At 35.2% G+C, this 20,590-nt stretch overlaps 1 protein-coding gene across 3 annotated transcripts in view; it reads right to left on the bottom strand.

Annotated features, from left to right (window-relative positions):
• Positions 1-1,991: 1,991 nt before the first annotated feature.
• ADNP (activity dependent neuroprotector homeobox) overlaps positions 1,992-20,590 on the bottom strand; it is a 31,392-nt gene continuing 12,793 nt past the window's right edge. For 2 of the 3 annotated variants that reach the window (XM_072633551.1, XM_072633550.1), the window contains exons 2-4: positions 11,576-11,688; positions 8,300-8,392; positions 1,992-6,571 (exon numbers count right to left, since the gene is read on the bottom strand). In XM_072633551.1, coding sequence (XP_072489652.1) covers positions 3,398-6,571; positions 8,300-8,392; positions 11,576-11,683 — 3,375 coding nt within the window. In that variant the 5' untranslated portion in view covers positions 11,684-11,688 and the 3' untranslated portion in view covers positions 1,992-3,397. Of the gene's footprint in view, positions 6,572-8,299; positions 8,393-8,918; positions 9,042-11,575; positions 11,689-20,590 lie in introns of those variants that run through there. The other variant, XM_072633552.1, reaches the window with a different exon arrangement.

Here is a 20,590-nt window from a genome sequence, read left to right as displayed (position 1 = left end):
ACAGAGAATAAACAAAGCCTACCACAGAAGTGGTAAGTTACATAGCTAGACCAGATCACCTCAACTGTCAGTCTTCTACTCTACACATTTTGTCCCTCTATAAAGGATTGTCCAATTTCTTCATTTTACAATCTAGAAAAGAGAGGTGGTCTGTCCAAGGTTACATATTAAATAGGTAGAAGTGGTATTCAAATCTAGCTCATTTGACTCCAAACCTATTGCCTCTCCGTTTCACAACTGCTAAATCCGTGAGCTACGGCCAAGATTTTGTGATTTTTGACTCTCAGCTGAAGAAAGTGAGTGGAGGGAACACTGAGTAGTGTATGTGCTGACAACAGTTAACAATGAGGTATTCATGTATCAAATAAGATAGGGATCTTTTTTTGGTAGACCCAAGTGGTTCAGAATTCAATCTTTAAAATGACCTCACAGAATCCCTTCTTTCACATTCGGCAACATTTGCACTATTTGAAACAATTTAATTATTTCACTCTCTATTCCATGGCCTAACAAAGCTAGAAACATAACTGACTGAATCACATACAATTCCTTTCTACACTCCCTTATCCAGATGTTCCCCTAAAAACACCACCAATGAACAATTATAAATGACAAAGTTGGTTCAATGACTCAAATTTTGGGTAAAAAAACACGATTGTTGCATGGAACCGGTACCTCTGAGCCAAGTTTCGGACCACAAATCATCTAAAAAAACTGACATTAAGGTCAGCAATAAAAACTGAGTGAACAAGATAATACTGAATATCTTTTTTTGCCACATTTTTTTTTTTTAAAAGAAAGGCTATAAGTAGAAACTGGTTAATTATAAAGATTTCTTCCTTTTACAAAGGTGGCAGAAGGCTATGCCTTTTATTTAAAAAACAAAGTTAGTCACTATATATTAAGTGAGAAGGTAAAGTATCATATAAATCTCAGCTTATTAAAGATAGGAATGCTAACTCAAAGCAAATGTTTTACTGTCAAAATGCACACTCCTTAGGCCAACATTTTGGGTCTAAAAATCTGCCTCCAGATCCACATTTCCAACCTTATTTCATATTACTTCCTCTCTTTCTAGTCAAACTGGATTATTAGCTATTACCAGAACCCTACATTCCATCTACAGTCTATATATTTTGCAAAAACCTCTCATATACATAATAGGTTCCTTCTTCATTTCACCTCTCAGAATTCCTCTCAGGTGCCACCTCCTCTGTGAAGCTTTCTCTGATCTTACCTATTCCTCAAATCAATTTGTATACTCTATGGGATAGATCCTTTTGTGTGTGGGGAATCTCCTGAACCTAGGCTTGTTTGAAGGTATCCACTTTTTTTGGTACAACGTTTTCTCCTCAGCCTTTCCTATTCTGATGCCTCCACACTGCTTTTCTTGAAGCTTGCCAGCAGAAGACAAGTTCTGGCAGGCCCTACTGAGCTGGAACAGCTTCCTATGCAGATCAAGTGATGGGACTAAGCTTAAGAATCAGCTAAGTTAAAGTTAAAAGAGGCTCACCAAACTGACAAAAATTTTTGGTTACAGCTACTGCTGATGACTAAATTACAGAGGGGTTATGATATGCATTGGTGAAGGAAGTATCTAAACTGACAATTATGGATCTTTTAAACACTGCTTTTCCCTAAACTTTAATAGATAAAATATCTACTTTTAGATTGAGTTCCTTTTTTTTGGGACACTGACCAAATAAAAACTGGAAAATCATAGAATGTTATGGTTGGAAACAACTTTTAGGTTCTCCCTAATTTTAGAGAAAGAACAGTGCTGCTCAGGGAGGTGAGGTGACTTGGTTTTAGATCACAAGTTAGTTGAGGGGCTGAAATTGTAACTGGGCATATCTTTTCACTACTACTTGCTGCTTCAACCCAAAATTGTAATTCTAGCTATCCCAAAGTTATGAATTTCACTTAATAAGACTGCTCCTACTTTGCAATGAAAGGAAACATACACTTTAGGAAGACAGAACACCACTTAATTAAGATTCTGTCTACAAGTTGAGTTATTCCCAACTTGTGCTCAAACCCAAATTTTTTATTAGGGACATTTACACAAAAGCAGTCTTGCTGCTTGACAAAAGAACTTAAAAACTAGAGCATTTTCATCATAGCAATAAAAGAGTAATAGAATGACTTGTAACAGGAATCTGTAAATCTGCAAGATCATCAATATCATCTTCCACAAATGGCAGGCCTTGGTTCTCTACCAGGTGCTGGTAGTTACATATGCTTGTGGTAATTTGGTTCTGTGGCCTCCAATGTCACAAAATACAAATGTACAAAGCTTTGTTATTTGTAATAAAGCCAATGTTTACATTAAGCACAATACAGCAATTTATTTAGATGCTTAAAATGAATACAAAGGGAAATAAAGATCACAAAATTATACATACTACAACAGTGTGTCATATATTAGATGGTATAAATGAATACACCACATGTTGGTGCGTTAACTAAAGATAAAACTAAATATCCAAAATGCAGCACTCAAGTTTGTTTGCTGCCTCAACACAATACACTTTTATACAGTTCTAAAAGGTGTCAAAATTAGCTGCAAACTTGTTTCTTGCATGTGATTTTAGCTTAAAAGATTTCAGAAAATGGATCTGAAATACCAGTTTGTTGGCTGTAATTTTGAGGATATTCAGAACAAAAAAATTCTATAATACAATAGAGTCCAGATATATTTTTTTAATGTTGCTGGCCTCTGGTTTGAGATTGTACAAGATTATGTGCAAAAACTAAGTCTGTCAAAAGTTCATACTATAGCAGGTTCAAGCTTTTGCTAGATAAACTAGATATAGCATTTATTACACAGCAGGGCAACACTAAAAAAGAGAAACAAATCTATGATGGGTACACAAGAACAATATCATAAGCGTCACTTGAATAGGTCTAAAAGACTGTACAAATATACATATTTTAACTATTCAGAATGAATACATGAAAAAAAAATCAATTTTCCCCAGAGTCTACTATACACATTGAACTGGTAGCTCACATGTTGGACCTATACTACCATGTGAATAAAGGTAATGGTTTAAAAGGACATACAACTGAACATATACAGAGTGAAATAAATGTTGAGAATGCAGATAAAATAAATCTCTGCTTTTCCTCATGTGCATTCCGGAGCCACCAGCATATTGGTTTTTCACATTAAGTTACTGTGCTTGCCACAGCAGATTCTAAAGCAAGATTAGCCAACAGCATACTCAAAAATAACCACTGGAATAGGAGTGGCCACACATCAACCACTGAAGTCAGTTGACCTAGCACTCAAAAGGCAGTACCAGTTGAATTAAGCTTAGCAGTCACACTGAAATGCAAAGATCCGACAGTTATAGAATACAGCCTACCACCAATGTTTAGGAAATAGGGCAGTTTATGCTTGTTGGCTGCTCAACTCTACACCGGTTAAGGTGCTATGTATTGGTTCTGCAACACCATCAGTCATATTATCAAATTGCTCTCCATCTTCACTGTCAATTGTGCTATTCTGCCACTCCATCTGTGGGTTGGACAAACTCTCCTCATTTTCAGATGCATTTTTCCACTGTGACTGGTCCTTGGACCAAAATTCTTCTACTTTTCCATAGGAACTATTCTTCCATTTCAACTGCTCTTCATCACTTTCTGATGCACCTTTTGTTTCAGCAACTGGTTTGCTGCTTCCAGCATCTTCACTCTGGGATGATTCATCAGTCCATGCTCCAGGTTTCATTTCACATGTATTGTCTTCAAAGTCAGACACCTGTTGAGAACCAGGCCCACTTTCACATGGAGAAGCACCATCTTTCCATTCAACAGGATCATCTTGTTCAACATCACTATCAGAGGCATCATGTATTAGTTTTGTTGGTTCCTCTGTAGAATGAGTATCTCCATATTTTGAATCTTCCTCATCTTTTTGGTCTATCTTATCTTCAGATTCTAAAGTGTCCCCAGTAGTTATTTTGGTAACGCTTTCTTCTGGGTTCTCCACTATGCTATCATTAGGAATTTTATGTTCAACATCAAAAGTTGCAGCAAAAGGACTACCACTTCCATTGGATTCTTCATCTAAATTTTCAAAACCATCTGAGGAACTGTCATCTTCCTTCCCAAGGTTTAATTTTTTATCAACAGTTTTACTAGCATTGACTCTAGAATTCTTTTCATCATGATTTTCAAATAGCCACTCAGCATCAAAATCCATCTCATGTTTAACTTTGTTTAGTTCTTTCATGTTAAAACCCAGTAACACGCCAGGTTTATACTTTTCACAATCTCTGACACATTTCTTCCTTTTATTACTGAAATGAGAAGCAATGTCACTCTTCCATAACCATAAACTGGCAGCCAATTTTTCAATTTCTCTTCTAGTGGGATAGGGTTGTTTGTTGAAATACTTTGTAAGAAATGTTTTTCTTGCTTCATATGAATCATCTTCATGACCCTTGGGGTCTAAAGCTAAGACAACCGGCTCTTCAGGTTTTTCTTCAAAGATGGAGGGTGTATCTACCTCATCATCTAACTTCCTCTTTTTCAGCAAATTAAATTCTATGTTCTCATAAGTACGCTTTACGGGTGCCAGCCCTGGAGATTGATTGAGCCGAGAAGGAGCATTTGTTTTATCTTGGCCATTTTGGGTCTTTCCAACACCTCTGCAGTGAACCAGATGCAATGTGATTGTTGAGGCTGTCATGTTACTAGTGTATACACCAAGGCAATGGATGCATTTGTAGGTGAGCTTTTTCTCAACTGGATGAACCGTCTGAATAACCTGGTGCCTCTCCCGTAAATGATGTGCAAGTGCATCAGAGATGGGTCCTTTTAGGATTGAAAAGCATAGAGGACAAAGTGTTTTACCTACATCTTTTTTATAGGGTACTGCAGCTTGAGGTGAGCTCTTTATAGGGACATCTGCCTTTTCCTGAACTTTTGGCTGTGGCTTTGGGGGAACTGGGGGATTATTCTGGGCATGATAAGCTACAGATTCAGCCGGGGCATCTCTCAAGTTGTACGTGGTTACAAGCAGATGTATGTTAGTGTGACTACCCTGTTGCAATGTCAAATCAAAGCTTAAAGTGGAATCAGTTTTGGGTCCCATTTCTTCATCAACATGAACCATTCGCATGTGAGCAGCCATCTTTTCCACATCATTAAAAGTTGAACGGCAATATGGACAAGAGAGACCATGGATTAACATGTGGTTAAGCAAAGTATCAGTGGGCAAATAGCGATTACAATATAGACATTTACTAGTGAAATTGTGTATTTTCATTATGTAGTTAGCAACTGCAGGCACCTTCTCTGCCTTATGCTCCTTTTCAAAGTGAACACTGTAGACATTTTCAGGGAACAGCTCATTACAAATTGTACAAATTTTCCACTTTTGTGTTGATGAAGTATTGGTTGCTGCAGAAGGGCCTGTAGCAGCAGCAGCAGCGGCAGCAGCAGCAGCGGCGGCGGCGGCGGCAGCAGCAGCAGCGGGTTTTGAACTGGACTGACCTAATACTCTAGATGCTGACTGCGACTGAGAGAGAGAGGATGACTTCAATTGGCTTGATGAAAGAGAAGATGAATTGGCAGACTGTAGAGAGTATCTTGTTGGTGCCTGTGACCTCTGCTCTGAGCCAAGACCATAAGATCTCCCATTCCCACTGGGCAGTAGCTGTTTCATTGACTGAGACTGCTGAGGAATGGAAACGGGTGCATTACCACTTAAACCTAGTCTTACTGACTGACCAACACCGTAACTCTGGGCTACTGATTTGACTCCATAATTATTCTGTTGGAGATGGACGTTAGACATCATATTTACTCCTGTAGAATTTAAATTAGGCTTTGGTATAGTGAGTCGATTCACTATCTGCTGTGATGGAAGAGATCGGACATTTCCAGAGGCAAGGGAACCAACTCTTTGTGGGAGTCCCATAGGCTTTTTCTCCTGTGGTTTTGGAGCAATTAGCATCAATGGTTTAGATCTTGGAACCACTACATTGGTATGCCCTATCATTGCTGTCACCTGATAGCCTATACGTTCATGATCTTCAATAACATGTTGTACTAAAGCTTCATAGGATTTCGGCATAAAAAGGCATCGTTTGCAGTGAATACTTCCCTCCTCTCGGGTATTTGAACTTAATGGGACTGCACCATTAAGTGACTTTTCACCTGCCTTTGCTATGTAAGGTGCTGCAACATGCTGAAAATGTTCCCTGTAAATGTGCTTTCTAACTACTTCATACAGAGGGTCTCGGTAAGTGCACTTCTTACAGTAATAAACAGCTTGCTCTACACTGTCAGCCTGCTTAGGTTTAAGGCTATCATGTTTGTTTTTATCTTTAAAAGTGCTGATGCTGCCACTTGGTGCACTGGCATTTGGAGCATGAAATATTTTAATGTGCGTTTCCAAAGTCTTTTTGTCTGCATTGAAAGTACAGTAGGGACAATTAAGGAGAATCCTATTTTCAAAGTCTTCACTATGAACATTCCGGAAGTGACTTTTGTAGGCCGAAAAGAATTTTGAGGAAAATGGACAAGCACTACAGCAAAAGGGTTTTGTCCGATAGTCCTTAAAGAAAGAAAACAAAAGATTAGGATACAGGAATGCTTGACCAAATGACATTTATGAAACAAAAAGGATGTAGAAAAATATAGTCTAAGGGTTTTCTAGCTTATTCCTCCATCACTTCAATAAAGTCACAGAAAATGCTCTTTTATGTTGCAAGTGCAATGTTATGCACTTAAAAGGTCCTTAAGCCATAGAAGCTCATGCTGTTCTCCTGCTTCTGCTTACTTTACCCAGTGGCATTTTTAAGTATTCAATTATTTATATTCCTGCTTTCCTTAAATCAGAATGTGAAAGTTTAAAAACAAAATTTAAAATTAGTTTTCAACAACTAGCTCCATTTGGTGTCCTATGACATTAAATCAATAAGATAAAAAATTAATCACTTTCTCATTGTTATAGTACCATCTTTAAGTAAGTTTGGATGGAAGCATACTCACATATCTGAACTTTGTTGGTTTTAATCAAACCAGAGGCAAATTAATAAGAGAACAAATGTTAAAACTTTACAATGAGTTGTGGTAAGAAAAAAAAGGGTGAAATTATCTTCATTTACTGACCACCCAAGTAGTAGGGCTACAGATTACTATACAACACAATTCTATCCCCAAAGCATTTTAATGCAATTAGATAATTATGGAAAAATATAAAGAACTGCCCTTTATGATTGCCATCATGGAATATAATTCATAGAAAACTACATCTTCCAAAACAAATAAAACAAAACAATATAAAAAAAATAATAAAAAACCCCCCCCAAACCCCAAACTACTGTCTTTCTTTGATGAAAGGGCTATTTCAAGATTTATTGCATATTTAAGGGAAAAAAAAGTTTGAAGAGCTGGCTTTCCTTCATCTTTCTTCCTTTCTAAGTAGAAGTACCTACAGAAGAACTAATGAAGAGACAGCTGTTTGATTCAAATTAAGTAGTTAAATAAAAGCTTCCCACAAACTGTGCTGAGAGTGCTGCTAAAGACAATAGTGCTTCAGAGTATATTGAAATTAAACAAGATAATGAGCCAAACTTTTAGTATTTTCATTCTTAACACTTGTGTAGCTAGCCAGTCCTTTGCTGAGAATAAAAAAAACACCCTTGGGGAAATTTTCTTTCCTTCAGAAATGCACATACTATTAAGTAATTAGCCCATTTCTCTGCCAAAACTCAAATTATGTTAGAATTCTTTTATATTTTAGTATCCTTAGGTAATTTTCACTCTTGCCTGGATTATTAATATGAAAGATTCAGATAGCTACACTATTGCATCTCAAATAAGGAAAGCTCAGAGTATATACTTATTGCTGATTATGCTCTGAAAGAACCAGCAATTCAATAATAAGGAGTTATCACTTTAAATTCTCTCCTTGTTACTGTCATTCTATTTAGCCATCTGCTTCCCTATGTGGTAACACAAGTTGAGAGCTTATTAAGTAATGGAAACAAGAAAGGCTTGCGTAGCAGAGAAAAGTCAAAGATCTTTCAAATTTCAAAAAAAAGCAGGGATATCAACCAACAAGTAAAATGGTGGTTACATATTTTGTATCAATAGGGGTTTTCCTATAAAAACTTTGGAGCCAGAAACAATCAGTGAATGACAAATACTGTATTTGTCTATTAAAAATAAAAAAAATTTTCTATTCTTCACTGTCTGTGTCTGTTTAATGATGAGAATGACAAATACCATTCAATGTTCCTCTCTGACTTGGAAAACAGGAAATATGATTTTACTTTACCTGGTTTTTTGTAAGTGAAGGGTCCCATAATCCTACATCTTCCCATGTAGTGTTTTTCAAATAAAAGTCATTAGGTTCAAACTGTTTAAAATCCTGTAAGAGAGAAACAAAGTGTAAACAAACAATTGCCAGTAGTATTACTGGTGTCCAGAACCTTACACAGGGTCAACTTCTTCTTAAAGGGGATGGCACATGATGTCCTTATTTTTCAAGAAGCAAGCACAGGGGAAAAACTGTTCATATGCCTCAGGTAGAACATTCTATGAAAATCCCCAAAAGGTACACAGTATCACAAATCATTCTTTAAAAAGTATTTTTTTTGGTCACCTCTATTTCTGAATCTCTCCATTTCCTCCACCCTAAACTGTGCACAATCCTTTGAGAAAAAGTGAAATGCAGTTCAACAGCACAAATCTAAGCATTCAGAGGCTGACAGTACATGCAATATTCAACACATAGTCTCCTCCTTTGCAAAAAGGGGAGGGAGGTACGTTTTATCAACTCTTCCCTGGGACCAAGTTTAATGTTAGAATTACATGGTATTGTTGTATCTTTTTGTTTTCTCTGTTTACAATGTTGTAGTCATTTTATGTTATCCTTTTCTTCTGGTTCTGCTTACTTCACTCTGTGCAGTACTTGTGTTCTCATATTCTGTGAATTTTTGATATTTGTTGCTTCTTATGGCACAGTGATATTCCTTTACATTTTTACACCATAACTTGTTTAGCCGTTCCTCAAACTGATGGTATAATGTTCTTTTTCAACCAGACTTTTCCAAACAAAGTCAGTGAGCTAGTCAAAGAAATTGCAGAAATCTTATGTCATAATCAATGCATAAATATAAAGCATTTTTCATTACAGTTCTTTTCCCATCAGTTCTCTATCATACTTCAGGTCTTACAATTTAGTATATTTCATTCATGTGGTTAGACCCCAAATTTTAAGCTCTCCTAAGTCAACTTTCTGAAAACAGAAAAAAAATTTATATTAATGTAAAATATATGCAGAGGAGTGTTCCTTTACAGGTACATATTTTCTTAAAAACAGGAGTGTTTTATGAACTAAATTTGGCTGACCCTTTGATGAAAGGGGTACATGGAGAAGTTATCAGAACTGCTATACTGACCAGCAGAGTCCTAATCTATAGAAATTTGTTGACAGAGGATCAGCTCTTCTCTACATTATCAAAATGAATTCTTAAAGATTGTCTCTCCAAAGTACTTGGATGAAAAATTCTGTGTGTCTGTGTCTGTATGTATATATCAATTACATAAAAATATATCTTACTCATTTTTGAATGAACATTTAAAAACCTATTATGTTAAAAAGTTTTATGTTCCTGTAGGGAATACAAAGGTTTCTTAGAGGTTAGAGTATAGCACAGAATAAAGTTTCCTTAGAGCTTACAGCATAACACAGAATAAAGTTCACAAAAAGAAAACCCAGTCTACAAAGCAATAAGTAATAAGTGTTATAGGAGGTACAAATAAAATTCCAGTTATAAATATTTTAACATTTGCATTCATAATTATTGGACTGACATTTATTCCAGAAATGATTCCACTGATTATGAATAATTCTACCCATTCTACCTCTATCTCCTCTCAAGAAGGTTTGTCTGGCACTTTGTAGATTTAGAGGATATACTTCCACACATGGAATATAATAAACATACAATTGCACACTTGAGAAGCATTAGTATGTATTATTTACACGTTATTTATTAATAAGTTTCAGGAAAAAAGTATTTGTGTCCCCTCCTCCCTCCAAAATCTATTTCATCACTTTCTGATGTTCTTAAAAGTTGTTTTTGAAACTGTGGCCTTTCACTGCCAACTCACTATTAAAATAACAGAACTGTTAAGACTTGTCTACTACTATGCTGGGTCAAAGGTCCAATAAATGTTGCTAAAGTTTGGTTTCAATTCCTAGAGGGAGGAGGCAATTTACAAATTATAATCCTTCTAAACCTTACACATGTAATAGTTTTAGGAACATGTGTTAGCTGAAGCTTATCAAGACAGCAACTGTTAAGATCCTACTTACTTTCATGATTGTTTCCTTCAGGAAGGAAGGAAAATTGATTACCCTTATGCTCCAAGGTCAAGGCAGACAGAAAGACTCCATCTACACTAACATGTTCATAGCAGTACTTTCTAACAGCAAAACCTCCAAACAAGAAATAAGTGGGCACCCATCAATTAAGGAAGGCCTGAACAAACTGTGGTAAAGAATGGTATATTGTGATGTAAGAAAATATGAATGAGCCAAGCATGATGGTATACACCTGTAATCCTCCTTCTGGATAGGTGGAGGCTGGTAGATCACTGAGCTTGGGGAGTTTTAAACTGTAGTGGGCTAAGTCAATTGGGTGCCTGCACTAAGTCTGACACCAATATGATGAATCCCCTCAGGAACATGGAGCCACCAGGCTGGAAAAATTACAAGTGATAGCTCCCAGCGATCAGTCACAAACTTCCCTCCTTTAAGCAGAGGGGGTGGACTTTGAGTTTGCAATGAGGTACATACTGTTAAGGCTTGGTCAATGTATTTATCTGTTTATTTAATTAACTATATTTCTTTGTTAGAAGAACATAGATGATAATAGGGAGCATGGATTTTGGAAAGTGACGGTGATATTTTTAAAAACATCATAAAACTTTTATAAAAATGAAATGCCCTTATATCTTAAGGATGTCAATGTCAAAAAGATCCTACATATACATAAAATATTTATAGAACTCTTCATGGTGGTAGCAAAAACTGGAAACAAAGTAATAACTCATCAACTGGGAATGGCTGAACAAACCGTAGAATGAATTCATTTGCCATAAAAAATGAATGAAGAAGTCAAAAACAGAGACGACTTGTATGAAGCAGTGCTTTCTCTGCTCTGCTGAACCAAGAGACTAGTATACAATAATTACAAAGCAAAAATTAAAAAACAACTCTAAAAGTCTGCAGCACTACACTTAACCGTAATAAACAATCTTGGTTTGAGAGAACAGAAGATGGTATGCATTCTTGTAGAACAGGAGGACGACAATGCTTCATAGATTAGATTTAGTTGCTTCATCAGTTAGTTTTGCTTACCTGTTTTTCTTTGTTACAAAGGAAGGTTCAATGTAGGTAGGAGAGAGAGATTATATTGGGAAATGCTTATTTTTATAAAGGTATCAACAATAATAAAGAATTAAATTCCCTAATAGCTGCCAAAATCACTGTTCCAACCACTTACATTTTAAAATAAAAGGTGGCACAATATGCAATACTTACTTCTATATGTTCTTTACAGTATTCCAAACCAATGTCACTAAGTATTTTTTTCACAGTTTTCCGGGCTTTTCTTAAACTGCCAAGGTTGTTGACAGGAAGTTGGAACATAGTTTCTATTGGGAAAAATTTTTTTAAAGTTAGTCAAAATGCATACAATTTTCATTACTTGCTGTACCCAATGCTTGATGCTGGAATCATGAACACTACTATGCAGAACCTGACAAAAAGGTAGTTATGCTTTTCCATCTAGTTTGTTCTCAATGGGGTGATAGAACAAGTATCCCCCAACCTTTCTAATTTAACAAAGTTTCATTACAGTTTAAAGTGTCTAATCACCATGGGAAAATGAAAATTTACTGAGTGAAGCAGACATTTGAACTGTAGTGATCATAAATACAGTCTTTCTAAATCTCAGTTCACCTGCTAATTCCTAAAACAAACAGAAACTCAACTCTGACAAACTCAAAATAAAGAACCAGAGGACCAACTGTTTTAAGTGAAGTGAGATATTACTCTTTGAGGGACAGCACAATTCTTGAGAGGCCTAATTCTTATTTACTAGATAGTGGCAGACACCAAAGGAAATTAGTTTTTGCTGTCCAGGAAGTCCAGTGCATGTTTGTATATTACCCCAGGATAGACCTATTTATGGAAACTATGCAAAACTGAAGAAAATGCTTTGTTTTTAAAGATGGGAGAAGAAAGAAGACATGCTAGGATATGGAGAACCCAGTACTAAAGCAGATCTTTCCAAATGCTAGGGTTAACAACCCTCCCTATAAAGTATTCTTTTAAACTTAAACCTCTAGCCATACCTATAATGTAGCCAATACACCCAACACTGTAATATAACTTTTTTTGTTAAAAAAATTTAACTTCATAATGTAATTCAAATTCAGAGTAATAAATGGAGATCCAGAAACTTGACTCAAATCATCTGAACTTAAAATGCCTGATAAAGTCCAAACAAAAATCACAGGATTTAGTGTTTTAGAAGAGGCCTCAGAGATCATCTAATCCAAACTGTTTCTATCGAAAATAGAAATATATATTTCCTATAGAAAATAAAGAGACTCAAGCCCATTAAATGACTTGCTCCAAGGTGACAAGGGAGGTAAGTGTCAGAACCAAGATTTGAACCTAGGTTCTCTGATTCAAAATTCTTTTGACCATATTATGAAAATTAAAATAAAGCTAAACAATATAATTTGATTTAATCACCAATTGAAAAAGATAAAGTCAAATATGCATAATAACCATTAAGTTATAATATACTGGGTCTTCTTGACTACTTAGTAAGATTAACACAATTTCTTTAATGTTAGGCCAACTACAGAAAGAAGACTAAGCCACTTGTGTTGCAAACAAATGTTTTTGTAATCACTATATGAGAGCTCAGAACCAACACTGTAAAGGTAAATTTTACTTATTTGTTAAACTTTTGACAAAATTAGCCTAAGATTAAATGATCTTCCAAAAAAAATACCTTAGTTTGATTTCTTATTAGTCCAAATAAACTAGTTCTGACACCTTTAAGGCACTCTTAGCAGTTAGAGAGGCTTTTGTATAGGAAATATGAAACTGTAATGGGCTAATTAAAAAGAATACTGATCAATAATTAGAACATGACTGAAATAGGAGGGGGCAAAAAAGAGCTACTGTATCTTTCATCTCTGCTCAATTCAAAAATTTCCCAGACAAATCAAACCTCCAGGATTTGGGCCATTCCATGTAAATTTCAACTCACCTTAGAAACTGAAATTTGCTCAAGGAAAGACTGACGATACTGATTTTCTCTGCCTCATGGAGAAATAGTAAACATTTCCAATATATATCTTTTTGGCTCTCCTGGAATCAGTATAATTGAAACTGATAGTATAAGAGTAACATTGAAGGAAACTTTTATAAAACAGCTCATATAACTTTCTCCTGTAAACAACAACAAGAATCCTAAGTGTCTACCTGGCTCAACTGAAGATATTTTAAAGCTTTCCAGATTAACTAGCACCTGATACTTAACTGATCAACTCAGAATTCTGAAAACTTGAGAAGAGTCTTTTAGGATTTGGGCCGTAAATTTGTTTATTTGTAAGCACTGATACATCAGACACAAAGCCTTATCTCTTTAGTTAGTGCTCCTTTAGGTTGAGTTAAAGGATTTAGAGAAGTGTCATTTCTTATTGTAAGGTACACAGAAAAAAAAAATGCAACTCATTACACCTAGAACCAGCTAAGTTAAAGTCTGCATTATTAGCCTCCACAAATGGATCCCTACAGTTTCCACCGCATCTCTTACTGTTAATATACTTTCTCTTTCTTTGATGGATTTGATTCTTTTGGTAAAAATTTGTCAAAAAGATTGAGAGCAAAGGCTAATTAGTGCTGATTCCAGCCATAATTCACAGGTCCTACTATTTCTAGCTTATTGCTTACCTGCCTGGTAAAATACAAAGATTACATCACCGTGGAGTCAGTGAGGTCACTCTGTTTATTGACAATATAGTAAAATAATTGGAATTGTGTTTATGTACTGTTCTTGTCTGCTAATTAAGTAGTTTCCTAAATATTAATGAACACTAAAGAATATTCAACTAAAACAGAGGCCAAGAATAGATGGAGGAAGAAAATAGGGACATACTGCAGTGCTTAGCTCCTTGTGTCAATACTGTTATTTTCCTGAGTAGAGATTGGGGGGTTGATAACCTATAGTATGAGAAGCAGTGACAGAATCAACACAATTAAACACTCAAAGTTTTGTCTAAGGAGAGATAATAAGAAGGCCCCAATCAGTTCTTCTCTACCCCATGGAAGTAGATTGGATTATGTGCAATTTAAAGGAAGATTTTAAGAAAGTTTTCACTTAAGTCCTGCTTATACAGTGGAGGTTACCCTGGGTTCTTTAATGTATTCTGGCACTTTGCTAGCCCTAGCAAGTCCTACCAGTTTTAAATAACTCTAAGATGGACTTGGTTTTCCCTGTGACTTCTGACAATCTGTAGCTAATTATGAAAGGACTCATCACCAGAAGGGATACCATTTGGAGATTGATTGCTTTGGTCAAAACAACTCATTTAACTAAGGCAAAGAGAGTTGTAATATCCATACTAATGAAACCAAAAATTTCTGTAGTTAAGAACTTAAAGATAACTAAGTAGAGTGTTGAACATGCAATGGCCCACTCTACCTACTCCATATGCTCCTTTCAATGCAGCCTCACACCCCAGTGACTTCTTTCCCAGGTAAATTGGTAGAAGTGAAGCAGCTTTAGATTTGCATTCAGAAGTTCTAGGTTTGACCTGAGTTCTGCTCCATAAACAAACCCTTAACCTTTCTGGACTTCAGTTTTCTCACCTGTGAAACAACGGGGTTAGACTAGAATCTAGTTGATCTCTATCATCTCTTCCAACTCTAAAATCCTGTGACTTAAGTCACCTAACAGGGTGTTTGAGAGCTCAATCCTTCACTTTTGCTCCTGAACACAAGGGAACAAGGCATGTGGGTACTCCAGGCAAGGTTTAAAAATTACACCCTATTAGCTCCACCAGAGGCTTTTTATTTTAAAGGCTTCACAGTAACATGACCTAATACAAAGTAAATACTTCAATATCACAAAGAGAAGAATTTTCTGGCATTCAGAAATTTATTTATATTTATAAATTTATACATATATTTAAACAAGTAGAATCACAATATCCCTTACTACAACCCTGCCCATACCTAGGTTCCTACAGCAGTAACCATGAATGAAGAGGACAGAAATTTGCTATTAGAGCTACAAACGAAAGGCATAGGGATATGGCTTTGGCCTGCTTTTGAAGAACCTGTACTCTTGAGAAAGGTTCATTCTAGCATTCACTCAATTTATTTCATTAATATTTATTAAAAGCTCAGGGAAATACAAAATTTATGGAACTCATGAAGCTTAGAGTAAAGCCGTGGCTTTTTAGCCTCCTCAGCTACAATTCTCTACAGCAACACTGAGAATGGGACTTTTTCATCATCTGGACTTCAGAAACTGTCAATGCCCTTAGGATGTCTAACCCCAATAAATAACAAAGTTAAACATCCCAAAGATCAGTTTTATTACATATAAAGGAACCTAGATTTCAGTCAATATACCCTGGTACAAATCAAGATTCAAAATCATCCAAAAGAAAATTGCTACTTTTTGAAAAAAAAACTCAATGCTTTATGGGAACAAATTTAAAAAGTTTAAAAATGTAGCTAGTTTATTTAAATTTAAATACATCTAAGCATTTTGAAAATAGAGGCATCTAACAAACCAAGTGATGATTACTGTTCAAATTTAACAGACTGATGTGAAATTCATGCTGAAGAACTGATCCTGTCTCCTCCTTATCAAGTTTTATAGCCTAAGAACATACCAATTGTTTAGGGCTAAGGGTAAATATTAGTCTTGATGAGGTTGGCTAACCATTTACTTATAAACCCAGGACACAAATTTTCTGAGAAAGTAATAAATGTCAAATATTTTTATCATTATCACCTGTAACCTTGCAGTAAAACAAAGATGAACCCAAATCACTACAAATACAAAGGAAATTTCTTCCTAAGAGTTGGTCCTGTGAGGTAGACAAAGGTAGGAAAAACAAATACCTACTTATATAGGCTAAAAATTCTTTAATCCATTTCCCAGTATACCAAGTTACCTTCAGAAATGGAATATTTTGATTTTTATGAAGTAGAAAGCCTAATCATTCCTTTCCCTGAAGCAACTCCAGCTATTGCTTAATCTTCATCTAGGAATAAGGAAGGATATAACATGAACAAGGTGCAAACTTTACTTATGCTAACACAACATTAACTTTCAAGCCTAATTAACACCATTTAAGAAATGATAACTTTACCAATTGCCCCATCTCATCACAGACAGTCAGAAAGGAAGTAGGTTTACAGTCAGAAAGGAAGTAGGTTATGTCCAGCTATCATTCTAGCAACACTAGTAACAGCTAAGCTAATGGCTGTTTTGGCTTAGAAAAGGAAGGGAAAAATCTTACACACCCTCAAACAAACTATGCCAGCTTAGTATCCCAATGAAAGATTTGAACAGAATCAGGTACTCTTGCTTATTTGTATTATTTCTTCAGCAAAGCCCATCAATTATGACAACAACCTCCAGATAGTATCTCACTTTCCCCATTTTTAGGAATTTTAATGAGAAAGAAAAATTGAATATCTAGCAAGGACTAATTTAATTGGAGAAGCAGCTGGATGAAGATCTGGGTTTAAGTTCTAACCCACTACATATTAGCTACAGATCTTGGGCAAGTGCCCTCATTTCTAACTGCTTTTTTTCAATTGTAGAGGTGGTGAAGAAAACTGCTGTAAGTTGTCAAGAACTACAGAAATATATTGTTGTTCCAGTGAAAATAAAGACCTATTTGGTCCTTACTATGATCATTCTTTTTAGTTTTTACCATGCACATAGAAGCCCCTTACCAAAAAATAAAATAAAGTTAAGGATCCTTAGTTGTATTTGAAAAAGGTATGAAGAATCTCAAACACAAAGAAAAATTTCAGACAGGGATCAAATCTGTTCACAGTCAAGCCTGACTGTGGCATTTTGCTATATAAAATCTTCAGTTATTTTTTAATGTACTTAGCTTTGATATTTTGTACTCTCATAACTGAAAATGGCTCCAGCCTTCCTAATAAGCACAAAGTATGAATTTTAAAGGCTATACAAAATATTGCTTATTTTAAATTTTACTTCCACTGACCTGAAGTCTACTACTCATTTACCCAGCACTAATGATACAGGAAGTGGAATACTGAAATCATATCAGAGCACAAAAAATTTCTTGCAAAAACCAAAATGGAAACCAAGATAAATTCTGTTAAGTTCTTCTTCCTGGTAATACTAAATTATTATCATAGTAAGTTAATAATGTACATTTCCAACAAACAAGTCTATGTTAACAGAAGACCCGGTATATGTACTTACCTATGTAAAGAAACTGAAAAACTCCCTTACTGTCGCAGTTCTATTAAAAAAAAAATGCCTGCTGTGTTTCTCTGAGAAGTTCATAAAAGACTCATACAACCAGAATAAAGCTACACCCTAACTTTGGTTGATTAAAGGCTAACCAATAGAGGACTGTCAACAGGGCAATAACTAATGGTGATAAATGGCACACCATCTTCTGAGTTGAACAAATAACATTTGCTTCTGAAAAGTCTAACAATAACGCCCATTTGCTCACTGTGTCCCTGACTGTCTTGCTCCTAAAGAATTGAGGAGACTATTTTTGGTGTTGGTGGCAAAAAGGATCAAATAGCGAAACTGATGGAAACCAGAGTTGACCCTCTAAATTATTTTTTCTATCACAAAGCAGAAAGAAGAAAAGCAAGGAATTCCCATCAGTTCAACTTGTATCTGAAGTACCTGAAACTCCACAATTCCCCAGGGCCCAGAAACACTCAAGGCATCATTAAGAGAGCATTTCTATGGGCTGACAAACCTAAAGGAAGCTGAAAGGAATGACACACCACTTTGAGGATCATGACCTTGAATGGTTTACTCAAAACTATCTGGGTAAAACTATCTTTCTGGGTAACTTTCAGATTTTGGAACTTGCTATAAATTATAATGAAGCTCTAAGCTAAAAGTTGCTATATTATATTTAGAATTCTCCTGAAAGGACAAGGTATTTTAGGAATAAGATTCTCATGAATAGGATTAAAGTTTTTGTAAAGTACTACATTAATACACGGGCAAAATTCTGTAGGTTTTTCAATATGGAAACAGTTAAGATTCCTTAATAATAAAAACTCATTACAGAAAAAGAAAACACCCTCACATAGTTTTAGTGTTTTATTTCACAAAGTTGTTGTGAGGATCACATAACTTAACAAATGAGAAATGATATGCAAACCTTAAGGTGTTAAATAAATACTAGCTATTACTACTCTAATTATTTTTCTGTCCTATGGCAAGATAATTAATACTTTATATGTATTAACTCAAACTGCTTACAATTTTCAAGATGGGGTGCACATTAAAAAAAAATAACTTCAATTTGATTCAACAAACATTCAAGTGACTGCTATGTATGTGAAGCACTGTGCTAGGTTCTGGAGAAAAAAAGACACCTCTGTCCCCCCAAAAAGTCCCTACCCTCAAATAACGAACATTCTACTTTTTCTGCATGCCTGAAATTCTCAGTTAAGCTTCTCAGGTTATGAATCCATCCTCTTCATAGGATTTTACTATATTAATACATCTGAAACGTATTTAAATCTATTTTAAAAAGTTTTTAGATTTAAATATATACTGTATAAAATCTATATTATAATAATTCTTGATTGAATAGTTACAGCAAGATACATTGGAATTGGGACCCATCAATTCTTAATTATTCTTGCTCAATATAACAAAACACACACCCATGAATATAAGCTTTTTCATTGTCCTATATGCTGGGGCAGCTGTGATCTCTCAAATGACAGAAACTTTTAAAAGAAAAAAGGTCATTCACCACCTCACTCGCTACTTTTAACTTTTCTTCTCACATTATCCTCAACAGTCCTGGGACAGTGATGCTTATGAGTCATAAGGGAACAGCAGTACAGTGATAAGAAAATTAAGTTCTGATGAGTATTAAACATTAAATACAGAAACACACAGGGTTGACTAGAATTAAGTTGTGATACTCAAAAAAGATCTCATTTAAACCCAAAGATAGCATATATCTACAGCTGTACATCAATCAAAACTGCAATAAAAGATAAATTTCTATATTTTACAAAAATTACAGTTTAAGGTTAGTCATACATTAACATATTACTCTGCTAATAACAAAGACAGAATAGGAAAGAGACAAAGATTAAATAAATTTTTGGCGTTTTCTTCCATAAGGTTAACACTACTGAAATAAGTACTAAAATTAGTACTCTCCCAATTTGATCACATTTAACAATTCAATAAATTTAACAAAGCTTCAACTGTAAAACTACCTCTAGTTTTAGAGGGGAAAATTATCTTCTTAAAATAAAATATTGTTAAATTCTTTATAATTAAGTTTAGACATTCAAATATTGAAAAGATATATATCAAAATTATAATGGGCAAAAGCAGAGTAACTTTTAGCTAAAATGCATGTTACTCAACGGTTTAATTCCCTCCTCACAGTAAGGTCATGACCTTTGTTTTTGTTACTTTACTATCATCATATTTATTTGGGTTAAAAGGAAATCAATAACAAATTAGCTGCGGTAACAAGACTCATTGTGATCAGCATTGGTGGTAGGGGTAATCAAACTATCATCAGATCCAGAAAATTTTCTTTAAATTAAGGGTACAAGCATTCTGATACCAGTAGAAAACACATCTGTGAAACCAATATGCACCTTTAGACAAAATCTTAGGGATCCACCCCACAATATAATGCTTCAGTTTACCATAGTATACATTTTTATCAATCAACTATACTATACTTAAGCACTTACTAAGTGTTAGAAGCTGGAGAAACAAAGATAAAAAAATGGAACAGTCCCTACCCTCAAGGAATTTATATTTAATCAGAGAGACACAGAGCTTTGCAGCTAGAAGAGACCTGAGAGATTGTCTAGTCCAACCTCCTCATTTCACAGATAAGGAGACAAAGGCTTATAGAGTCTTCTAATGTTGTACAGCTAGTTATACTGATAATGCTACTACTTAACTCAGGTCTTTAAATTTCTAGTCAGTGTTCTTCATATTACTCATTCTGGTCAAGCTAAGTTCTTATCTACCATGGCACGTGAACAAAGACAGGATGAGTAACATCTCACATGTCTGAGAATCCCATCCAAATAGTGGTAAGAAACTGAAATAAGAACTCAGATTTGAGAACTTTGGATTTCAAGAGTTAATGCCACTGCTGAAGCCAGTAGCCACGGAGGGTCATGTTTGATGCAAATAGGGCCCTGAGCTTTAGTTGCTACTGATTTTGTATATTGTTATATCCTTAGATTGGTATGGTCATTAGAAATATAAAACCAAAGTCGTAGACA

The sequence above is a fragment of the Notamacropus eugenii genome, chromosome 1 (assembly GCF_028372415.1).
Source record: "Notamacropus eugenii isolate mMacEug1 chromosome 1, mMacEug1.pri_v2, whole genome shotgun sequence".
Lineage (NCBI taxonomy): Eukaryota > Metazoa > Chordata > Mammalia > Diprotodontia > Macropodidae > Notamacropus > Notamacropus eugenii.
This window is presented reverse-complemented; position numbering and strand designations above follow the sequence as displayed.